The sequence below is a fragment of the Theropithecus gelada genome, chromosome 19 (genome assembly GCF_003255815.1).
Source record: "Theropithecus gelada isolate Dixy chromosome 19, Tgel_1.0, whole genome shotgun sequence".
NCBI classification, from domain to species: domain Eukaryota; kingdom Metazoa; phylum Chordata; class Mammalia; order Primates; family Cercopithecidae; genus Theropithecus; species Theropithecus gelada.
Genome location: NC_037687.1, coordinates 19,632,476 through 19,658,036, shown reverse-complemented (window position 1 = coordinate 19,658,036; position 25,561 = coordinate 19,632,476). Strand labels below are relative to the sequence as shown.

Below are 25,561 nucleotides of genomic sequence, written 5' to 3'. Positions count from 1 at the left end.
TATAGAGAAATACTTAAAAGTGCATAATTTATTTTTTTAAAAAATGGTTTATTTGGCTCACAGCTTGGCAGAGTATATAAGTGTGTGCCAGCATCTGCTTCTGGTGAGGATTTCAGAAAGCTTAAAATGAAGGTAGAAGGTAAAGAGTAACTGGACATATTATGTGGTAAGAGACAGCGCAAGTGTGAGGTGAAGGAGCCACGTTATTTTAATGAACCAGCTCGTATTTGAATTCATAGAGTGTAAACTTTTTGGTTACGGAGAGGATGTACCAAGCCATTCATGAGAAATTTGCCCCCGTGACCTAAACATGTCCCACCGGGTCCCACAGCCAACACTGAGGATTTATATTGTAACATGAGTTCTGGGCAACATGGACATCCAAACCATATTATAGACCAACTAGGCTTCACAGACACACACAAAACTCTCCAGTCAAAACCAAGATAATACACAATATTCTTATTTGCATCTGGCATATTCTGTTAGGACATACAACAAGTTTTATTTAATTTAAAAATACTGACTGGGTGCCAAGGCTCTTGCCCATTTTCCTAACACTTTGGGAGATCCATTGGTGTCAAAAGTTTGAGATCAGCCTGGGCAACATAGTGAGATCCTAACACTATAAACAAGCAAACAATTAGCCAGACATGGTACTGCATGTCTACAGTCCTACCTACTCAAAAAACTGAGGTGAAAGAATAATCACTTGAGCCCAGGAGGCTGAGGCTACAGTAAGCTAAAATTCTGCCACTGCACTGCAGCCTGGGTGACGGTAAGATCTTGTCTCAAACCAACAACAAATCAATTTTAAAACACCAAAATTATGCACTGGGTGTTTACTAATAAAACCTGAATAAAACTAGGAATTAAAAGCAAAAGTCAAACTGGCAAATTCAACAATATGTGAATATGAAACACACCCTCTTCAACATATTCCTGCTCAGGGGGCAAAAAAATTCATTTTTCAAAGATATCTATACAACCTTCAGTTATAAGCTACAGTAACATAAACAATATGATACTGACACAAAGATAAACAGATGAAAGAACAGACAGCTCAGAAATTAACCATTTTGTATATGATCAAATGATTTTCCACAAAGTTGCCATGTTTACAAAATAGAGAAAAATAATCTCTTCAAAAAACGAGGTCAAAAACTGATTATCAACACTGATAAAGTTGGCTTATTTTCTTGAATGATACAAAAATACAAAAACATATTTTAAATAAACTACTTAGACATAAAAATACATAAATGGAAAAAAGTATTTATAAATCTATATCCAAAATATGTAACACAGGCCAGGTGCAGTTTCTTAAGCCTGTCATCCTAGCACTTTGGGAGGGTAAGGTGGGCAGATACATGAGGTCAGAAGTTTGAGACCAGCCTGGCCAACATGTAAAACACCATCTCTACTAAAAATACAAAAATTAACTTGGCGATGTGGTATGCACTTGTAATCCCAGCTACTTGGGAGGCTGAGGTAGGAGAACTGCTTAAACCAGAAGGCAGAGGTTGCAGAGAGCGGAGATTGCACCACTGCACTTTAGCCTGGGCAGCAAAGCAAACCCATGTTTACTGTAACCAGTATTCACAAAAGCCAACAGGCTGAAGCACCCTAGATATCTCTTGATTTATAAACATATTAAAAAGTGTAACATATACATACAATGGAATATTATTCCACCTTAAAGAGAATAATCTTGTCACCTTTTTGATGAACTTTGTGAATATTATGTCACCTGAATTAATCCAGTAACAAAATTATGGATACTGTATGATTCCACTTATATATCTTAAGTAGTCAAAACAATAAAAACAGAAAGTAGAAGATTTGTCTGTCAAGGTATGGAGAGAGGGTAAAATGAGCAGTTGTTACTTAATGGGTATTGAATTTAAGTTTTACAAGATGTAAAGTTTCTAGAAGTCTTTTGCATAACAATGTGAATATACTTAACATGCCTGAAATGAACAGGTTTTTTTGAGACAGGGTCTCACTCTGTCACCCAAGCTGGAGTGTAGTGGCACAATTTTGACTTCCTGCAATCTCCCTAGTAGCTGGGACCACAGTTGCACACCACCATGCCTGCCTATTATTTAAATTTTTTTCATAGAGAGCGGTCTCCATGTTGCCCAGGCTGGTCTCAAACTTTTGGGCTCCAGGGATCCTCTTGGCTTGACCTCCCAAAATCCTGGGATTACACATCAGTGCCACAATCATACCTGGCCCTGAAATATACACTTCAATAAATTTAAGATGGCAAATTTTATTTTATGTGTTTTTAAAACAATGTCTTAAGCCGGGCGCGGTGGCTCACGCCTGTAATCCCAGCACTTTGGGAGGCCGAGGCAGGCGGATCACAAGGTCAGGAGATCGAGACCACGGTGAAACCCCGTCTCTACTAAAAATACAAAAAATTAGCCGGGCGTGGTGGCGGGTGCCTGTAGTCCCAGCTACTTGGGAGGCTGAGGCAGGAGAATGGCAGGAACCCGGGAGGCGGAGCTTGCAGTGAGCCGAGATCGCGCCACTGCACTCCAGCCAGGCGGACAGAGCGAGACTCCGTCTCAAAAAAAATAAAAAAATAAAAAAATAAAAAATAAAATAAAAAAAAATAAAACAATGTCTTTAAAGAAAAACTGAAAAAAATACAGAATTGTAAGTCTTTTTGAAAATTACCTTCAAATCACAAAAGCGTTTCTTTCACAAAAAGAAATATATATTCATCATTAAACACATAGTGAAAATAAGACTATCTCCATGACTACTCAGACAAGATAAAACTACCATGGAAAATCAGCTAAGAAAGAATATGAGCCATAACTAAAATTGGAGTCATATTTACAGATATACACATATACATATGTAATCTGATTATGATAGACATACATAATTTATCTCTTAATTAAAACTCAAATTGACTTAAAGTGTACAAACAGAATTGCAAATTGTCTAAAATTATAATACATAAATAAAACCAAAAAACACAATAAACTAAATTTAAGAAACTTAAAATGAGGCTGGGTGCAGTGGCTCACACGTGTAATCTTAGCACTTTGAGAGGCCGAGGCATGAACCACAATCACTTGAACCCTGGAGGAAGAGGATGCAGTGAGGCAAGATCACGCCACTGCACTCCAGCCTGTGCGACAGAGTGAGACTCCGTCTCAAAAAAAAAAAAAAAAAAAAACCTACACTGAGAAAACACACTAATATGGAACTTTGAAACAATAATAGAAATGTTTACTCATAAAATCTAGTATGCAACATTGATGTATCACAAAAAAATAACTGTCAGGCTGGGCGCAGTGGCTCACACCTGTTATCGCAGCACTTTGGGAGGCCAAAGCAAGTGGATCACCTGAGGTCAGGAATTCAAGACCTGCCTGGCCAACATAGTGAAGCCCCATCTCTACTAATAATACAAAATTTAGCCAGGTGGGGGACACATGCCTGTAATCCCAGCTACTTGGGAGACTGAGGCATGAGAATGGCTTGAACCCGGGAGGTAGAGGTTGCAGTGAGCCAAGATCGCACCACTGCACTGTAGCCTGGGTGACAACGAGTGTGACTCCATCTTACAAAAACAAACAAACAAAAAAATTCTAGGTAGCTGCAATATTTAACTGTTAGTTTGTACTCATTAAATGTAGGTATTTTGAATCATTGGCATGTACTGTGCGGGAGTAAAATTTCAGAGAATATGCAATATAAACAGAAGATTCTAATAAAGAAACAGTAAATTAGCATTTAAAAGAATCTAGAGTTACTTTTAATGTTTTAAATATATGCTATTCTTACACAAAATGAAACTGCTGTCATCCAATTTTAGAAGCAAAGACTAGTCTTACATTGTTAAATAAAGAAAATATGTATTTTGCAGAATAGGGTTAGACCCTCTGATATATAAAACAAATATTAGAAAATATAGCTTATTATTATTTAGATATAAGCTGAAGTAAGTAGATGAAAATCCTTTAATTCCTTTTTGCCTTTCAGCAAACTGAAATTTATAAGTAACTATTTTAGTAAATATGGAGTGCCTACTAATTACCTAATTTACTTTAGGCATACCATGCAAATTCTAGCATATTGTCCTAAATATCTGAATCTAAAATTACAGACAAATTTGAAATAGAAAATAGAAAGTAAAAACATATAGGGAGAGTGATATCAGTAAGATTAAAAGTGCCCTATTTTCATATCCCCTTACAGCAAAAAAAATCTCAACCATCCCTGACAAAAATGCCTTTATGAGAAAACCAGGCATTATGGTTCACAACTGTAATGACAGCTCCATGGTACATTAAGGTTGGAGAACTTCTTCAGGCCAGGATTTTGAGACCAGCCTGGGTTATGTAGCAAGATGACTTTTCCAAAATAAGTGCCTCTAAAAGAAATTTGAGATCTGGGGAAGGAGTTGTGAAACGCTGTTACAGCTGAAGATTGAGAAGTGTTCTATTCAGAAGACAGGCCCTCATTCAGGTGGGAAACTACAGGGTTAGCCCCTGTTCTTGGCTACAGACCAGGATAGGATTCAGCCAACTTGGTCTCACTGAGAATTCTGAACTTAATCTGTAACCATCCCAAACTCATTCCAGCCACAGTCTGGGAGACGTCCTGCAATTCCAGAGACCTAAATGAAGGCATCCATTTACAGCCGTGTAGGCAGGGCTACAGACCTTCGCTTTTACTGTGGTCCCTGAAGCTGATCAATGACTCAATTTCAGTTACCTGAACCACAGTTTAAGGTCAGTTCTGCCTACATAGAAATCCACACAGTTGGGCCAGGCTGGGTGCCTCAGGCCTGTAATTCCAGCATTTTGGGAGGCGGAGGCTGGCGGATCGCCTGAGGTGGGGAGTTGGAGACCAGCCTGACCAATATAGAGAAACCCCTTCTCTACTAAAAATACAAAATCACCGGGGCATGGTGGCACATGCCTGTAATTCCAGCTACTTGGGAGGCTGAGGCAGGAGAATCTCTTGAACCCAGGAGGTGGAGGTTGCAGCAAGCCTAGATCGCACCGTCGCACTTCAGCCTGGGCAACAGGAGTGAAACTCCGTCTCAAAAAAAGAAAAAAAAATAAAGAAAGAAAAAAATAAACCCACACGGCTACCTGAGGAAATGCTTCTAAAATCAATTTATGACGGCCGGGCGCGGTGGCTCAAGCCTGTAATCCCAGCACTTTGGGAGGCCGAGATGGGCGGATCACGAGGTCAGGAGATCGAGACCACCCTGGCTAACACGGTGAAACCCCGTCTCTACTAAAAAATACAAAAAACTAGCCGGGCGAGGTGGCGGGCGCCTGTAGTCCCAGCTACTCGGGAGGCTGAGACAGGAGAATGGCGGGAACCCGGGAGGCGGAGCTTGCAGTGAGCTGAGATCCGGCCACAGCACTCCAGCCTGGGCAAGAGCGAGACTCCGTCTCAAAAAAATAAAAAATAAAAAAAAAATAAAATCAATTTATGAAAACTTGAAGAGGTGTTTGCTCCATCACATTCAGACACCAATACAAAACTATATTGTGCCCATTGGCAATACATCTATTTGAATGTAGCACTAAAAGTATGTGACAGAATTATTATTCACAGAAATAAAAAAAATCCAGCCGGGTGCAGTGGCTCACGGCTGTAATCCCAGTACTTTGGGAGGCAGAGGCCGGTGGATCATCTGAGGTCAAGAGTTTCAGACCAGCCTTACCAACAGGGTGAAACTTCGTCTATACCAAAAAATTACAAAAAATTAGCCAGGCATTGTAGCGAGCACCTGTAATCCAAGCTACTCTGGAGGCTGAGGCAGGACAATCGCTTGAACCCAGGAAGCAAAGGTTGCAGTGAGCCAAAATCACACCATTGCACTCCAGCCTGGGAAACAAGAGTGAAACCCCATGAAAGGAAAGGAAAGGAAAAAGGAAAAGGAAAAGGAAAGGGAGAGAGCACAGGAGGGCGGGAGGGAGGAAAGTGAAAATGAAGAAAAATAAGTAAAAAAGTTGCTGTTTGTAGATCATACAATCTCATATTTTAAAAACCATAAACAGTACATTAAAAACTGTCTAGCCAGGCGTGGTGGCTTACTCCTGTAATCCCAACACATTGAAAGGCCAAGGTGGGTGGAGCACCTGAGGTCGGGAGTTTGAGACCAGCCTAACCAACATGGTGAAACCCTGTCTCTACTAAAAATACAAAATTAGCCGGGCGTGGTGGTGGTGAGCCAAGATTGTGCCACTGCACTCCAGCCTGGGCGACAAGAGCGAAACTGTCAAAAAAAAAAAAAAAAAAAAAAAAAAGCTGTCTAATAAATACACTCAGTAAATAGTAAATTACCAAAATAGAAAATTAACACCAAGTACGTGAATGGTTTCATGCACTTAAAAGAAACTATTTGATAAAATAGAGGAAGAAAAATCTTATTTAATGTCTCATTTAAAAAATTTCTGAGGAAAAAATTAAGGAGATAAAAAATCTTTATAATAAAAAAATTGATATACAAATAATTTTAAAATATTTTCTGTCTGTAGCTTGAAAGAATAAGTATTATTAAAGTGTCATCCAAAGTAATCTACAGATTCAATAAACTTCCTATCAAAATTGCAGTGGTATTTTTTTCACAGTAATGGAAAATACAATTCTAAACCTTACATGAAACTACAATAAAGTGTGAATAGCCAAAGCAATCTTGAGGAAAAAGAACAAAGCAGAAACATATCATATGTATAATTGCAAATTATATTTAAAAACTATATAGTAATAAAAATGTAATGGACTATAAAGAAAAATGAACAAAAAAATGCAACAGAAACTACTACTCTCACACATTTCAGACCCGATGCAAAAATAGAACTAAAAAGTAGTTTTAGTTTCTCAAAATCATGCAGATATTTTTGTGTCCCCAAAACAATGGAAAAGCAGCCAGATTGTGCAATCTCTTATATGCCATGAAGAGGACTTTGGCTCTCACTGTGAACTTGAAGAAAGCTCACCAAATGAAAAGTAGAATCCTTAGAGAATTTAAAAGCATAAGACAGAAGATGTCCCTTTGTGACACCAAAATTAAAAAACAAAACAAAAACAAAAAACAACTGCCCAGGAACTATTTCCTTTGGAACACAGCTTCCCAAATCACATTTTAAGGACTGGCTTTCTCTTTGAGCTTGGGACCTCTTACTGTGTTGTCTGTTGTATTCATTTTCACTCGCACCTACCTGGGGGCTTGGCTACCATCTCATGTCTCTTCATAGTCAAAGGTTTTTTTCCTTGCTCCAGACGGGTGATCAAGTCTGGCTTAGAGACAACAATACCTGTTTTATTAAGAATAAATAACATGAATCTTGCTGATATTCTTCAATTACAAGCTAGTAATGTGCTCAGCAAAGACGATGTGATAAAATATTCTAGTAAATTAATACCAAAATACAAATGTATAACAGAAATTTATAGATATTTAAACAATACTTCCTATTTACCGGGTGCAGTGGCTCATGCCTATAATCCCAGCACTTTGGGAGGCCAAAGCGGGTGGAACACAAGGTCAGGGGGAGGCCAAGGCGGGCGGATCACGAAGTCAGGAGTTGGAGACCAGCCTGGGAAACATGGTGAAACCCCATCTCTACTAAAAATATAAAACTCAGCCAAGCATGGTAACGCATGCCTGTAGTCCCAGCTACTCGGGAGACTGAGGCAGGAGAATTGCTTGAACCCAGGAGTCGGAGGTTGCAGTAAGCCAAGATCACGCCACTGCACTCCAGCCTGGGCAACAGAGCAAGACTCCATCTCAAAAATATAAATAAAAAAAGGAAAAAGAAAATACTTCCAATTTGTAGGTTTCTTAATTTTACTACCTGGTACTACGGAATCAAAAATTGGTGGTGGCATTTAGATTTTCAGGTGGGGGCTACAATATTTTATGTCAGTAAATTTTTGCAATTACCACTAATTTAGAGTGAAAAATACAGCTCAACTCAGGAATGTGGAAAGATTGGATTAAGATGAAACATCAGTTTATGGAAACTTGAAGAGGTTTCAGGAATGTGGAAACCTCTCAACTCAACTCAGGAATGTGGAAAGATTGGATTAAGATGAAACATCTTGAAGAAAACATTTTTTTTCTTGAGACACAATCTTGCTCTGTCGTCCAGGTGGAGTGCAATGGCGCGATCTCGGCTCACAGCAACCTCTGCATCCTGGGTTCCAGCAATTCTCCTGCCTCACCCTCCGAAGTAGCTGGGATTACAGCCGTGTGCCACCATGCATGGCTAATTTTTTGTATTTTTAGTAGAGATGGGGTTTGACCATGTTGGCCAGGCTGGTCTCAAACTCCTGGCCTCAGGCAATCCCCCCACCCCAGCCTCCCAAAGTGCTGGGATTACAGGCCAGAAGCACTGAAGATACTCTTTTCTAAATGAACAAATTCTGAAGATTTTCTGGAAAAAATGGATCTGAAACTCCTTTACGCAAAGAATAAATTACTAAAAAACATTCTACAAAAAAAGAGAAATAAAACCTTTCGGGTATATTATGAATTATGTATTAAAGTTATCCTCACCAAGGAAGACCAGGTTACTGTAGTTCTCTAACATCACATTCTTATATAGATTTCGCTGTGCAGTGTCCAGGCAATGCCACTCCTCCAGAGAAAATTCTATGGCCACATCTCTAAATTGCAATGGTCCCTGAAACACAAACACAGACACACATTTGTACCAAGTGGCCATGGGCAGAATTTTTATTTTGACCTAAGGTGAAATTAGAGAGCAAAGAGAAGTGGTTCTGACTTATAGGACTCAAATTATCCAATAAAATAATTTTCAACACAGAAATATTCTCTAATGTATTCTCTGAGAAAAAAAGGGCAGCATAAGATCCATAACATCAGTTCATATATGATATTTTTCTAGATAATAAAGTATAAAATTAAGGGCATGAACATGTACATTTTTGAGTGCTATATTTACATCATACAGAATCAGATGTGAATATTTTTCATATGGGGAAGACATGTTTTTTTTTTGTTTTTTTTTTTTTGAGACGGAGTCTCGCTCTGTGGCCCAGGCTGGAGTGCAGTGGCCAGATCTCAGCTCACTGCAAGCTCCGCCTCCCGGGTTTACGCCATTCTCCTGCCTCAGCCTCCCGAGCAGCTGGGACTACAGGCGCCCGCCACCTCGCCCGGCTAGTTTTTTGTATTTTTTAGTAGAGACGGGGTTTCACCGTGTCAGCCAGGATGGTCTCGATCTCCTGACCTCGTGATCCGCCCGTCTCGGCCTCCCAAAGTGCTGGGATTACAGGCTTGAGCCACCGCGCCCGGCCGAGAAGACATGTTGAGTTAGAAGGCACCGCTCAAATTTTAATATGTACAATAAGCTGAAGACCTTGTTATGTGGGGTTTTTTCCCCAGAAGACCTGGAATGAAGTCTGATTTTTTGAATTTGTAACAAGCTCACCAATAATGTCAATGTTTTTGGCTCAAGAAGGATATTTTGTCAAACATCCAGTAAGTGGAAGAGCCTGTGTTTTTCCAAGTTTTTCTGGCCTATAAACGAAGATAACAGCCTTCATTTTCCATAGAAAATTATGTAGGAAAAAAAGAAAAAAGGACAACTGCCAGACTAAATGTGATGGTTTATGCAAATCTGCTGCATAAGGATGCTTAACAATGAAGAGAAAAAATAATTAACTATAGTGGAAAAAATCTGTCAGAGAGCTACTTCGCCAAGTGACTCATTAACCATTAACTGCACTAGGGCAAATTTTTATGATGTGTTAATGCTCACAGAAGAACACAGCATCACTATTGAAATATTCCTCCCAAATAACATAAATTATAATCTGAATTTAACCATAAAGAAACATCAGTTTTATGCAAACTTCAAAATACTGTTAACTCCTACGTTCTGTAATTTTTAGTAGTAATTTTAAGTAGGCTTCATTTAGCACCCTAGAGAACAGTTATCTCCTAATAATTTTTTTTCAGAACTTTCTGGGTAATAAATTCCACCCTATTTAAATAAGCATTTTCTGAATCCTGTTCTGCATAGAGCTAATGGAACACATAAATGGAGGCTTTTACTTTACCATCTTTACCAAGGACCACAATTTTCCCCAATATAAATCTTGAGTATCCACATCTTTCCATGTTCAACAGCCACAAAGGGAATATTTTTAATATTGTGGATCATAAATTCTTGCTGATAATTCTGCATGGCATATAAGAAGCTATTACACACAGAATGTACAGAAGTCTGTGGGATATATAAAAGAAATATTTTTCAAAGACCTTTGACTATCATAGGAATTTTAAGAAGTAATTAAATCAAACTCAGGGAGGAAAAACACAAGTAGAGAAGTAAAGGTTTGTGAGTACTAAACCCATGGCAGTCCAGGAGGAAGAGTGGATGCAGCTCTTCATCTGACACATGTTTACCTGAGGAAAAGCCATTTTTTTTCTTTCTGCTCCTCTGGAGTTTCTTCTCAGATGAGATTCTCTGTACAAATTACACCTGCATCTCGAGAATATGTCTTTAAAAGTGTACCACATGTTTACCTGCTAGCATGACATCATCTAGCAGAAAAAGACAGAAAAGGCCACCCATTTCTGTCCTTTAAAACAGAAGAAATTCAGGAACAATGAGCTGCTCCATGAAGATGCAAATATAAGTTTCTCTTTTCCTGTCCTCAGGTGCCCTCCCGTGCCATAGACACCAGCAATTTTTGCTACAGTAATGGAAACATGCACCACAATGACCTGTCCCTACCAAACCCAAATAGAATAAGCCCTGTGACCACCCTGTAGTGCAAAGGTGGAACTTAACTCTCATGAATGTATTTTGAAGCCTGGGCACAAGAGATTTCTGCATATCAGCCATGTGATCCTGAAGAGAAGCCTGGGCTGATAAACACTAAGCTAAGCATTGCCTCTAAAGCTTTAACGAGCTTATAAATCACTTGATAATTGTGGCCGCACATTCTGTAATGTGATTCTGTATGTTTGAAAAGGGTTTATGAATGAGTGTTTTAAACAAGTCCCCTGTCAATGCTGATGTTGCTTCCCCCTGGTTCATTATTAGCATTGGTTAGAGAAAGCATGAACAGCACAGGGTCCCTTACACTTAGCACTCTTGCCGTAACCAAATACTTCTAGTACAAATAAGGACAGCCCATTTCCATTTAAAAGTTTTATATTTTTTCCTGGCTCTTTAAAACTCAAAAAGGAGGCCGGGCGCGGTGGCTCAAGCCTGTAATCCCAGCACTTTGGGAGGCCGAGACGGGTGGATCACAAGGTCAGGAGATCGAGACCATCCTGGCTAACCTGGTGAAACCCCGTTTCTACTAAAAAATACCAAAAAAACTAGCCGGGCGAGGTGGCGAGCGCCTATAGTCCCAGCTACTCAGGAGGCTGAGGCAGGAGAATGGCGTGAACCTGAAAGGCGGAGCTTGCAGTGAGCTGAGATCCGGCCACTGCACTCCAGAGCGAGACTCCGTCTCAAAAAAAAAAAAAAAAATTTATAGAGGAAACAGAAGGCAGCAATATTTGAATAAGTCTGTATTTAAAAAACAACATGTACACATGTACTAATGCAATGTTTATTAAGTAGGCACTATGTGCTCAAGAGTATGAATCAGAACACTGTGCTGGGCATAACACATTATGTTATTTAATTCTCTTAACACTCTGGGAACTGGTACTAAGGGTTTCATAATTTTCAGGATTTAGATAAAGGGCCCAGCATTTTTATTTTTTCTTCTGTTTCTCTGTCATCGAATTTTTTAAAAAATTGTATAGAATAAAAGCTAAATATAGACAGATGAAAGAGATATAGAAAGGAAGAGTTTAATGTAATATAGAGAAAATTTCATTCTGTTTATATTTACTTTTTTTGACTTGTGGAGCAACTACTGGATCTGCAGGAATAGAAAACAAGTTGCTAAATAGAATGTCTCTGCACTAGTTTTAATAAAAATTTAAAAACAAAGACCGTACAACACATACTTTATTTTTCCCATTTATCTGCTTTTGAATTTCAGGAAATTGTGAGCACCAGCTCTAGAAAGGGAGCAGGATTCAGCAGCCAAAACTCTGATCTCCTCTAATTAGTTCTGTGAGGCAATACTCCAGGGTAGGTTCAGACCTAACTAAGGCCTCCAAAAAGGATGAATCTGAACACGTCTGGGGCAGGGTGGGAACCCTTTGTATAATTCTGTTCTCTATGCAACTAGGGTACTTCCAGTTTTGTCTTGTTTCTAAGCTTACCTAAAAGAAACTTAAATCCCAGAGTTTCTGTAGTTTTTATCTTTTCTAGTCACTGCCCTGACAACTTTATACTATATACTAATATGCAATTTAAACAAATCCCTTAAGGTTTTCTAGGGTAATTTTATTAGAAAATAAAACTATCTACAGTTAGCAAGGTAAAAGAAATAGAAAATATATGGCCGAGAGCAGTGGCTCACGCTTGTAATCTCAAGACTTTGGGAGGCTGAGGCGAGTGCAAAACGAGGTCAGCAATTAAAGACCAGCCTGATCAAGATGATGAAACCCAGCCTCTAGTAAAAATACAAAAATTAGCTGGGCGCAGTGGCAGGCACCTGTAATCCCAGCTCCTCGGGAGGCTGAGGAGGGAAAGTAACTTGAGCCTGGGCGGCAGAGTTTGCAGTGAGCCGAGATCGTGCCACTACACTCCAGACTGGGTGACAGAGTGAAACACCATCTCAAAAAAAATAATAATAATTTGTAACAATTCTTTTATTCATAAATCTCCCTTCAGGTGTAGACATCAGAAGTCACAACAATATAAAGAAAGTGGTCTAAATAAAGCCCAAGATTTTTTGACACATCTATTTATTATACCAACCATATGATGCATAATTCAATTATTTATCCAGTTGCTAGTCTAGACTAAAAGTTTCTGGACTGTAGGAAATATGGCTGCTTCATGTATTTTTTTAATGCCCATATGAAGTGGAAGTAACTAGTTTATCTATCTGGGTCTCCAGATCTTCTTATTATCCAGGTACCAGGAAACTGGAGAAACTCTCATCTGGATACCAACCAAAGATATCTCTTGTATGAGGGAATGAACAAACACAGAATGACTCATTTCTCTTACACTGAGACAGAAGCAGAATTAACCACTCTTGTCAGCCTGACACAATTCTGCTCTGGACATCCTCAAATGCTTCAAAGACAACTGGATGATTGTGAGAGAATTCCCAGTGACCTGGGCCTCATGGCCCAATGATAACCCAGGCTGCAGAGACTCAGGCTGACTCTAAATAGAAAATAGAACTGCCCTGGTAGAGCTCCAGAACATGGACCACCCATTCTGATTTGCTAGCTCTTGGGTAAGAGAAAGAGCAAAAATACTCTACTCTAGTCTTACATTTTACAGCTAAATATAATTGTGGTCATGACTCTGGATACTTTGTGGCCTCGCTCTCACCCTCCTAAGATGCTTATTTACACTTACAGATTCTGCCATCAGATTCTATTTTCTCCTGGAGCCCCTCATAAAACTGTAGTAGGCCAATGAACAAGATGTGAAAAATCTCAAAGAGCCACACTCCCACATGCGGGCTGTAAGATGCCTATGTTTACATTTCACAATGCAGAAAATGACTTTTGTTCATTTTCTGTACATTCTCAATCCAAATTTCGGTCCTTTCCCGTAAATCCCAGGCAGAAGCCAGACCTTATCTGCAGATTCCAGGTAGGATCCACCTGGCTCTGCATCTTTTGGTGTTACAGCAAGTGGAGTACAATCAAAGGAGAGATCCCCTCATAGAGGCTACTCTCGCACATTCTAAATGATAAGTCTACATTTTTTTTAAAAAGCTGATAGAACATGAATATAAGTATACAGTTTACTTGGGTCAAGCTTAAGGATTATAACCTGGGAGCAAAGATTCAAGTTGCCTGGAATCTACATTTTGATTACCATCAGTTACAAGATGATTTGTAAGGACAACAAGACAGGGACAGAGAGTGGGCTGATACGGTCGATTGTCAGGAATTTTTATTTATTTACAGAACATCGATTATTGATTACATATATATCATTATGGTTTAGGGTATGGGATATAGTGTCTAATGTGGCATTATTAGTTTAATTTATAGTTACCTGTGGCAATCGTGAACAGTTTCAAGAGATGAATACATAGTTCAAAGGGGGGAGAGAAAGACATAACGGTACTTTTTTTTTTTTTTTTTGAGACTGAGTCTCGCTCTGTTGCCCAGACTGGAGTGCAATGGTGCAATCTCAGCTCACTGCAAGCTCCGCCTGCCGGGTTCATGCCATTCTCCTGCCTCAGCCTCCCGAGTAGCTGGGATGACAGGCGCCACCATCACGCCCGGTTAATTTTTTGTATTTTTAGTAGAGATGGGGTTTCACTGTGTTAGCCAGGATAGTCTCAATCTCCTGACCTCATGATCCACATGCCTCGGCCTCCCAAAGTGTTGGAATTACAGGTGTGAGCCACCACGCCCGGCCAGTACTTTCATTTTAATGTCTCTCTGAGTTTGATAACCAAAAGGACTTGCATTTTTTAGATAAACTTTTTTTTCCTCAAATTTCAAGACCTGGATTCAAACTCTGGAGCTTCAAGTTTAGGGCCTGAATGGCTGGAGTAGCCGCAGGTGTTTACCTGTAGATTTGTGAGCATTTAGCAAGAGGAGGAAGGGGAAAGTGGAGATTCTCATGTCTACATGTCCATTCAGTGCACACATGTTACTCTGATTGGGTTTCTGGGCTCTGTAGTTTCTGAATCAGTTTCAAATTTGAAGATACAAGAGTCACTGAAAAATGTAAAATGATTAATTGCTGCTCTGTGAAGTTTGTAGAAATTGGGTCTAGCCTCTCTAGAAGTGACAGTAGAGGACTATCAATACCAAATAGGCAGAGACAAAATTCCACGTGCATATTTAAGGGACAGCATTCACTTTGCTGCACAAGGGTGAATTGACTCAAAATCTGAGAGGGAAAGTCCCCTCTACAGTAAATTCTGGTTGGCACCTTATGTGTTTATATCATGTCTGGTAATTCTAGACACTGTGTGGAAACAATAGTTAAAAGAAAAATTTTCTCTATTTTCAGAGAAACTCCACAATAACAGAGCAGAAAGAAAATGGTTTTATTACACAATTAAACTTGAATGTGACACACATCATCGTCAATCTGCTTATAAAAGACTGCAAAGTCAGAAAGATGGTCATCATAATTAGTCCACAAGTAGAAGAATTTCCAGCACCATGTCATACATATAGTTCATCCTAAATTCACCTGGAGATTGAAGAGGTCATCTGTGTATGCTAGTTGCTTATATTCAATGACAAATAAACTTTTCACATATTCATGAAAGCGGGTAATTTAGTAGCTTGAAGCCAGGTGCCTGCTGAAGCTAGGCTTTCACTCTGCTACAAAAATGGCTGAATAGTGTTCTATCTTTTTGGCTATTTCCATTTTAGACCAGTGGCTCTGTACTCCCTGGCACTGGGCTACAGCACTCCTGTTTGCTTTCTCCTGAGTGCTAGTGTCCTCTCTTTACCACTACCATCTGCCACTGAGGCACAGCCCAGAGCACAGCTCTCATTTTATGTGAACCCCATTTGCCACAACAGCATTCTAGTGTCACATCAGAGAGTGATGTCTGAGCTGCAGGAGAGCCTGCAGGTGTCGTGGATAGAATTTCACCTTAACAATAATCAGAATGTGAGCAGTGTTTCAGCCCCAGTTTCTACTTATAATGGCGACATGAAAAAATACTTCTGAATGGTGCAGGCAAAAATACTTCTGAATTTTCAGCATGAGTCCAGATAGAGATAGCTCCAAAAGTTCTCACTGTGACAGCCCACGTCATTCAGACACCATGGGATACTAATAGGTTTCTGAAACAGACACCCAAAGCATTAGAGAGAAAACCAGATCTCCATCTGAGCAAGATTTTGAGAGAAAAAAGTTAAAAAGATCTTAAGAAAAAGCTCAGGTTAGATATAAGATTGATCAGTCAGAAAATATTCCCCTAAAAGCAATTTCTTTCTAAACACCCAAAGTGCACAGCTACTCTCGGTATGAGAAACATGAGCATTATGAAGAAAGAGGGCATATTTTCAAAAAAATTTTATAAAGTTTCTTTTCCATCTCTGCTGCTGTCTCATTTTCTAGCCATTGAATGGGGGTTCCATATGGAAATCGTCTGTCAACTTCCAACACTTTCTGATGAAGAAATAGAATCTGACCGTGTTCATATAGTGCAATATATTAGATCTTGCAACATAGTTAACTGAAGAACTATTATGGTTTTTAGTGGCCACATCACATGTCTTTATTTGTCCTATAAGAGCAGCATTCCAATTTAGTGAAATAAAAGATACTAAAATTGTGTTTACTCATAATTATCCCTATTGAATAAAGTAATAAACATGTCAAACTAATATCTGCTCTAACAGTTTGGTAGTAAATTTTCTTTGGATATTAGATATAAATAAGTATGAATATTTTAATGTACTAGTAGTAATGTATGTAGCATTTTTAAAAATTGCAACTAAACTTCAGTTAAAACACTTTCTATTTCAAAAGTATAAATAACAATATTAAAATAACCATTTAAGTGATTTATTCAAAGTCAGTATTACGGCTTTATATTCATACTATTGTTTACTGTTTATGGCTCACGCCTGTAATTCTAGCACGTTGGAAGGCTGTGGCAGGTGATCACCTGAGGTCAGGAGTTCAAGATCAAGCTGGTGAACATGGTAAGACCCCATCTCTGCTAAAAATACGAAAGCTTAGCCACGTGTGGTGATGCATGTAATCCCAGTTATTTGGGAGGCTGAAGCAGGAGAATCACTTGAACCCGGGAGCGAGCAGTTGCAGTGAGCTGAGATCATGCCACTACACTCCAGCCTGGGCAACAGAGTGAGAGTCCGTCTCAAAAAAAAAAGAAAATACTGTTTAATTTACATGAATGCAGGTTGTCTGCAAACACTACACATAACTATGCTAATTGTTCTGAAGTAATAAATAGAAAGCAAGCTACAACTACAGACTCCACTGTTCAGTTTACGCACTGAATTGTTCTTGCTTTTGCAGTATACAAAGCACTTCAGTCTGCAAATATTGGATAATTAACTTGAATAATCAGGTTTCTGTCAATGGTACTTAGTATCTTTTAGTCTTTATCATTCGGTATTGCTAAATTTAATCCTATTCTTGTGCTAAGCTTCTGTGTGCTCTTAAAATGAGCTTTTATCTAAACAAATCAGTGTCTACTTTAAAGGACTAAAACTGGAAAAAATAAACTTTTCAGAAGCCAAAACAAAGCAACAAATCTGAAGTACTAGATAAAGACAATCTGGGGTCAGAAAAAATTACAAAAAGTTCATTTAGCTGTTAATATGATTTACATATATTTTTTAAAAAGCAGAGGAAAACATCTACATATAATCTAAAACCCTAAAGAGAGAATAGTAAAATATTCTTTTGGAACTTTTTAAAGAATTTTTGAACTCTTAGACACCTGAATTTTGCACAATAGATGCACTTGAAAGAATGTTTATGGGGGGAAAAGCAGAAGAGAGAAGGTGTTATAAAAAATCCATGAGTGCACAAGACCAACGCAACAGAATAGAGAGCCCAGAAATAATGCCGCCCTCCTACAACCATCAGATTTTTGCCAAAGCTAACAAGAGAAATGTGGGAAGAGTTATTTATTTCATAAATGGTGCTGAAATAACTACTTAGCACTATGTAGAAGACTGAAACTGGACCCCTTCATTACACTATATACAAAAATCAATTCAAAACAAATTAAACACTTAAATGAAAAACTTAAAATTATAAGAAATCCTGCAAGATAACTAGGAAATACCATTCTAGACACAGAAATTGGCAAAGACTTCATGATGAAGCTACGAAAAGCAACTGCAACAAAAGCAAAAATTGACAAATGGGACCTATTTAAACTAAAGAAGTTTTCACAGCAAAGGAAACTGAGTAAACAGAAAATCTACCGAATAAAAGAAAATATTTGCAAACTTTGCCTCTAAGGTCTAATATCCAGAATTTATTAAGAACTTAAACAATTTTACAAGAAAAAACCAAACAACCTCATTAAAAAGTAAACAAAAAAACACAAACAAATGCTTTTCAAAAGCAGGCATACATGTGACTAACAAGCATATGAAAAAAAGTTCATCACTAATCATTAGAGAAATTAAAGAAAAACCACAATGAGATACCACCTCACACCAGTCAGAATGGCTATTTTTAAAAAGTCAAAAAATAACAGATGCTGGCAAGGTTGCAGAGAAAGGAGATGCTTATACTCTCCTGGTGGGAGTATAAATTAGTTCAACAACTATAAAAAGCAGTGTGGCCGAGGTCAGGAGATCGAGACCATCCAGGCTAACATGGTGAAACCCCGTCTCTACTAAAAATACAAAAAACTAGCCGGGCGTGGTGGCGGGCGCCTGTAGTCCCAGCTACTCGGAGGCTGAGGCAGGAGAATGGCGTGAACCTGGGAGGCGGAGCTTGCAGTGAGCGGAGATCGCGCCACTGCACTCCAGCCTGGGTGACACAGCGCCAGACTCCGTCTCAAAAAAAAAAAAAGCAGTGTGGCGATTCCTCACAGAACTAAAAACAGAATTATCATTTGACTTAGGAACCTTATAATTGGGTATATACCCAAACAAATATAAATTATTATAAAGACACATCTGCATGCATGTTCACTGCAGCACTATTCAAAACAGCAAAGACACGGACAGGCCATAAATGCCTATCAATGGTAGAATGGATAAAGAAAATATGGTATGGTCAGATGCGGTGGCTCATACCTGTAATCCCAGCACTTTGGGAAGCAGAGACTGAGGTTGGTGGATCGCCTGAGCTTAGAAATTTGAGACCAGCCTGGCAACACGGCAAAATTCTGTCTCCACAGAAAATCAAAAAAAAAAAAAGAAAGAAAGAAAAGAAAAATTGGCCAGGTGTGGTTATGCATACATGTAGTTTCAGCTACTTGGGAGGATGAGATAGGAGAGAATTCCTTGAGCCTGGGAGGTTGAGGCTAAAGTAAGCCAATATTATGCCATGGCACTCGAGCCTGGGCCATAAGTGAGACCCTGTCTCCGAAAATAAAGTAAAAGATTCAGTAAAAACAAAATATGGTACATAAACATCATGGAATACTCTGTGGCCATTAAAAAAAGATCATGTTCTTTGCAATAACATTGATGAAGCTGGAGGCCATTATTCTTAGAAAACTAATGCAGAAACAGAAAACCAAATGCATGTTGTTATTTACAAGTAAGAACTAAATAATAAGAACACATAAACAGAAAGAGAAAACAACAGACACTGAGGCCTAGTTGAGGGTGGAGGGTGGGGGGAGTAAGAGGATCAGAAAAGATACCTGTTTGGTGCTATGTTTAGTACCTCAGTGAAAAAATAATCTGCACGCCAAATCCCAATAACATAATTTTAGCTGTATAACAAACCCACATGTGCACCCCAAACCAAAAATAAAAGCTAAAAGAAAAAAAATAAATCCCTGAGTAGGAGAGAGCGCAATGTAGGTGAAAGGACTGATTTTTGCTACAGAGAGTGACCCAGGTAGGGCTGTACTAATTTATTTCTGTGTGAATACAGGAAGATGAGATTATGAACAGCTGGTCCAGATCCTAGGTTGGTGGAGAAAACAGGTTGCTGCTACAGATTCAGTATCTGGGGTTTGGGATATGCCAGGGGACTTGTAGACACTTGTGGGTTCTTCACAAAACACAGATCAAAAATACCACGGTGAAGCTCCTTTTCTCTAAGTTTTCAGTCATCTGTCACCCTGGGAGAAGACGTGGAATTACAGGACAATGGGCAGTGTGACAGCCTGTGTATAGGAGAGCAGAGCCTCCCGTTCCCAAACACCCAGAGTTTTATTCCAAGCCAGACCTCCATGATATCTTTTTTCTGGCACCAAATCTGTAGTTTGATGAACATCAAACAATTCTCCAACACCAACTCATTGTCTAACATTGGAATTCTGACACTACCCAGAGTCAGCACAGACCCTGATTCAGGGCTTGATTCCACAACACTGTCCTCACTGCAGACGCCAGCAACAAACCCCATGGGCCCATCTACGCTTCTGAGCTACTGTTTAAAAACTGGGGTCTATCACCTCAGTGAAATTCAGTAATTTGGTAGAGATACTCACAGAACTCAGCAAAAACACTGTAGTTATGTTTACTGGTTTCATATATAAGATGCAGCCCAGGAAAAGCCAAAAGGAAGAAATGCATAGAACAAAGAAAAGAGATGGGGAAAGATGAAACACATAGATAATCCTGGAAAATATTTGTAATTAATAAAATTCTCCGGCCGGGCACGGTGGCTCATGCCTGTAATCCCAGCACTTTGGGAGGCCGAGGTGGGTGGATCATAAGGTCAGGAGTTCTAGACCAGCCTGGCCAACACTGTGAAACCCCATCTCTACTAAAAATACAAAAATTAGCCGGGCGTGGTGGCGGGCTCCTGTAATCCCAGCTACTTAGGAGGCTGAGGCAGGAGAATCGCTTGAACCCTGGAGGCGGAGGTTGCAGTGAGCCAAGATCATGCCACTGCACTCCAGCCTGGGTGACAGAGCAAGAATCTGCCTCAAAAAAAATAAAAATAAAAATAAAAATAAAATTCTCCATCGTTTGTGTGCTCTAGAGATAGTTTATAGAAAGAAATACTCTTCCCCTTATGACTTAGATATTGCTCTCTTTTCTTACCTATCACACAGCCAGACACACACTCTGCACATTTCCTCCTATTTCTTATTTTAAAATATCAGCTGAATTTGTCTTCAGTGGTCAAAATAAAATATTTCTTTTTTTTTTTTTTTTGAGCCAGAATCTCGCTCTGTTGCCCAGGCTGGAGTGCAGGGGCGCAATCTTGGCTCACTGCAACCTCTGCCTGCAGGGTTCAAGCAATTCTCCTGCCTCTGCCTCCCAAGTTTCTAGGATTACAGGCACCTGCCACCACACTAGGCTAGTTTTTGTATTTGTAGTAGACACAGGGTTCTACCATGTTGGCCAGGCTGGTCTCGAACTCCTGACCTCAGATGATCCACCTGCCTCTGCCTCCCAAAGTGCCTGGATTACAGGTGTGAACCACTGCCTGTGCCTGGTCTGAAGTAAAATTTTTTTTGTTTTCTTGTTTGTTTGTTTTGAGACAGAGTCTCGCTCTGTCTCCAGGATGGAGTGCCCTGGCTTGATCTGGCTCACTGCAACCTCTGCTTCTCGGGTTCTAGCAATTCTCCTGCCTCAGCCTCCTGAGTACCTGGGAATACAGGTGCGGGCCACCACACCGAGTTAACTTTTGTATTTTTAGTAGCGACGGAGTTTCACCACGTTGGCCAGGATGGTATCAATCTCCTGACCTAGTGACCTGCCCATCTTGGCCTCCCAAAGTGCTGGGATTACGGCATAAACCACTGGGCCAGGCATAAAATAAAATATTTCTTAATCAAACTTTACTTAAGTTTATCTCTCTCCCTCAGGCTCCTGAACTTTGAGCTACCCTCACTCTGAGTCAACATACATTCCATTTTACATCCCATTTTACATCCCTCCTAAGAACGAGATTTCAGCATAAGACATTCTCTGATGTAAAATCTGACTTTTTCACCCTCCATTTGCTATTCTCCTCCCACCTCCTTTCTAATCTTATTTGCTCCTCCCTAGGGAGAAAAGCCCTTTTCTGCCTACATTTTTGCAAGCCATAAAGATCTTATAGTTAGTTGGTACTTCCTCCTGCTGTAATACTTTTTTGAAATTCATTTTTAACATAAATTTAACGTTTTTATTTTACAAAGTCTAAAATGTTCCTCAAAACAATAACAACTTCATCATCAGTAAGATCCTCCCAAAGGCCAGGCATGGTGGCTCATGGCCGTAATCCGAGCACTTTGGGAGCCCGAGGCGAGTGGATCACGAGGTCAGGATTGATCATCCTGGCTAACACAGTGAAACCCCGTCTCTACTAAAAAAATATTTTTAAAAATTAGCTGGGCGTGGTGGTGGGTGCCTGTAGTTCCAGCTACTCGGGAGGCTGAGGTAGGAGAATGGCGTGAACCCGGGAGGCGGAGCTTGCAGTGAGCTTACTCCAGCCTGGGCGACAGGGGACGTCTCAAAAAAAAAAAAAAAAAAAAAAAGAGCCTTCCAGTTTCCTTTCATCTTAACCTTAACTGCATCTGTTTGTGGGGCCCCAGCTTTTTAGGCTCTGTAGCTTCTCTCAGAATAACACGTCTGTAATCCCAGCACTTCAGGAGGCCAAGGCAGGCAGATCACCTGAGGTCGGGAGCTCGAGACCAACCTGACCAACATGGAGAAAACCCGTCTCTACTAAAAATACAAAATTAGCCAGGCATGATGGTGCATGCCTGTAATCCCAGCTACTTGAGAGGCTGAGGCAGGAGAATCGCTTGAACCCAGGAGGTGGAGGTTTCAGTGAGCCATGGTCACGCCATTGCACTCCACCTGGGCGACAAGAGCAAAACGCAAAACTCTGTCCAAAAAAAAAAAAAAAAAAAACCCTTCTGTTTCAGGCTTAATATTAGCCTTAGCTTGGAGTCACCAGGTTCAAGCTTTAACTGTCATATCAGTTATTCACTTGGTTTTTGAAACTCAGTGTTTGAAAAATCCGTGAAATTACTTAAACACTGTTTTACATAAGGGAAGGCCATTTTAAGATGTCTTTTTTTTTTTTTTAGACAGTCTCACTCTGTCACCAAGGCTGGAGTACAATGGCAAGATACAGGCTCACTGCACCCCGCCTCCCAGGTTCAAGCCAGTCTAGTGCCTCAGCCTCCCAAGTAGCTAGGATTACTAAAGGCGCCTGCCACCAACTCCGGCTAATTTTTGTATTTTTAGTAGAGACGGGGTTTCACCATGTTGGCCAGGCTGACCTACAACGCCTGACCTTGTGATCCACCCGCCACGGCCTCACAAAGTGCTAGGATTACAGGCATGAGCCACCGCGCTGGGCCAGGAAGGGGTATTTAACCCTAACGCAGTTCCTATTTTTGTGTCCTTCCCATATAGGCTGGGGTCGGACAGCACAATCTAAGCTGATCCCGGTTGGGCTAGACACAAACTTTTTCCAAATAGGATAAACGCGCGATGTTTTGAGAAAAGGAGAAGGCGGAAGAAGAGGTAGGGTTGATTTACAATTTTTACAACTTCTGACCAGGAAGTTGAGTCTTTGAAGAGGAGCTTAGTTTGTCCTAACAACTCCTTACCTCAAGTGATCCGCCTGCCTCGGCCTCCCAAAGTGCTGGGATTACCGGAATGAGCCACCGCGCCCAGCCCCATAAATTTTTAATAGAAAAGAGAAACTGTGAACCCAAGGCACTAAAGCTCTTTCCATTCGTGAACCCGCACTCCGAGTCAAGATTCTCCCCTGACGACTCTTCCCGTGGTCCCTGCACAATCTGGGAGAGAAGCGGCGCTGCGGGGGCAGAGCTGCCCAGAGAGGGCTCCAGGCCAGGGCATAGTCACCGCGCGGTGAAGAGACAGGACGCCTGGGGGCTGGGCTGTCAGCGCAGCCGCCATCTTTTGGCTGAAGCGAACCGAGGCCCAGCTGGGCAAGGAGAACTCGGGGAGCAAATTGTGGAGCTGACTAAGGGGATACCTGAGTCCCGCCACCGTCACTTTCCACCGGTTCCAACCAGCCCCTGCCCTTCGCTCGGGATGTCCGACCCGCACTCTCACCATTTCTAGGCTTCCAGGGGTCCTGGTGTCTTAGCTGTGGATCTCACAATACCTGCAGATCACAGGGCCACAGAGGCTGGGCCTCTAGGAGTACAGGACACAGAGCAGTAAACAGGAGACCAGGAGCTCCGGCTGCACCCAGAGACAAAGGACCCGCCAAACCAGAAGCCGCCCTGTTCGCTCCGGCTGCGTGCCTGATTGGACGTTTCTAGCCCAGCGTCCCTGATTGGATAATGCTTAAGGCCCCGACCCCTCAGGCCCTGAGTGACAGAAGACGTGATCAGATGCTGGGCTGTTCGCTCAGGCTGCGTGCCTGATTGGACGTTTCCAGCCCAGCGTCCCTGAATGGATAATGCTTAAGGCTCCGCCCCCTCAGGCCCTGAGTGACAGAAGATGTGATCAGATGCTGGGCTGAGTGAAGACAAGTAACAGCATAAGTTGCAACCTTTTCAACAGGGCTTCCTCCCTGAGCTGAGCCACGTCCACCCCAGAGCATGGGAAAATTCTCTCTTTTTTACTCTCTCTTTTTGAATGTTATTGAGACGGTGAACAGAAGTATTTTGTTGTCATATTAATAATATGGTTGGAAGTAAAATATACGGTGGCGCAAAGTGAAACCAGTACTCAGGCAAAAGTTTTTTTAGTAAGGCAATTTACTTCTGCAGAAGATTTTTATTTGCGTTAATCACGATTCGCAAGAGCACCCTGAACAAAGGAGGGAGGGTTTTTTTTTTTTTTTTAACGTAAAGTCTCTACCTCTGTGTTACTGCCCCATGGGCTGGGGTTGGACCGCACAATCTAAACTGACCCAATTGGCTATGTGTAAATGTTTTTCCAAATAAGGAAGGGAAGGGGCATCTATAAGTCACAGTGCTAGGACGTTTGGTTCTGAAGGGTGGAAAGGGTGCGGAGTAATCAAGGGAATAGATGTGAGTTATTGATTAGAGCTGATGGGAAGCAAGGTTGTTACAGTAACTAGGGGTAAGGAGGCATGGAGAACAAGAAAGTTGAGTCTGAGAACAAAGAACAAGTTAACAGACTAACCCTTTGAAGAGGAATATTATTGTATTTTACAATTTCCCCCTTTTAATTTTTATAATTTAAAAAAAAAACTTTTTTTTTTTTTCAAGATGGAGTTTTGCTCTTGTTGCCCAGGCTGGAGTGCAGTGGCACGATCTCGGCTCACTACAATATTTGCCTCCCAGGTTCAAGCAATTCTCCTGCCTCAGCCTCCGGAGTAGCTGGGAGTACAGGCATGTGTCACCACGCCCAGCTAATTTTGTATTTTTAGTATAGACGGGGTTTCTTCATATTTGTCAGGCTGGTCTCTAACTTCTGACCTCAGGTGATCCGCCCGCATCAGCCTCCCAAAGTGCTGGGATTACAGGCGTGAGCCACCGCAACCGCACGCTTTTTAAAACTTTTTTTTTTTTTTTTTTTTTGAGACGGAGTCTCGCTCTGTTGCTCAGGCTGGAGTGCAGTGGCGCTATCTCGGTTCACTGCAAGCTCCGTCTCCCCGGTTCACGCCATTCTCCTGCCTCAGCCTCCGGAGTAGCTGGAACTACAGGCGCCCGCCACCTCGCCCGGCTAGTTTTTTGTATTTTTTTAGTAGAGACGGGGTTTCACCATGTTAGCCAGGATGGTCTCGATCTTCTGACGTCATGATCCGCCCACCTTGGCCTCCCAAAGTGCTGGGATTACAGGCTTGAGCCACTGCGCCCGGCCTTTTTAAAACTTTTTAAACATACCTTTGCTTTGTTGTTTGACTTGATCTTTTTTTTTTTTTTTTTTTTTTTTTTTTTTTTTTTTTTTTTTTGG

The 25,561-nt window shown here is 40.8% G+C and overlaps 1 protein-coding gene across 1 annotated transcript in view; it reads right to left on the bottom strand.

Annotated features, from left to right (window-relative positions):
• The window catches only part of LOC112612822 (zinc finger protein 93-like), a 29,644-nt gene extending 5,701 nt beyond the window's left edge, over nucleotides 1-23,943 (bottom strand). The window contains exons 1-3 of the mRNA XM_025367766.1: nucleotides 23,744-23,943; nucleotides 8,549-8,675; nucleotides 7,209-7,304 (exon numbers count right to left, since the gene is read on the bottom strand). Coding sequence (XP_025223551.1) covers nucleotides 7,209-7,304; nucleotides 8,549-8,675; nucleotides 23,744-23,746 — 226 coding nt within the window. The 5' untranslated portion in view covers nucleotides 23,747-23,943. The remainder of the gene's footprint in view (nucleotides 1-7,208; nucleotides 7,305-8,548; nucleotides 8,676-23,743) is intronic.
• Between the last annotated feature and the right edge of the window lie 1,618 nt (nucleotides 23,944-25,561).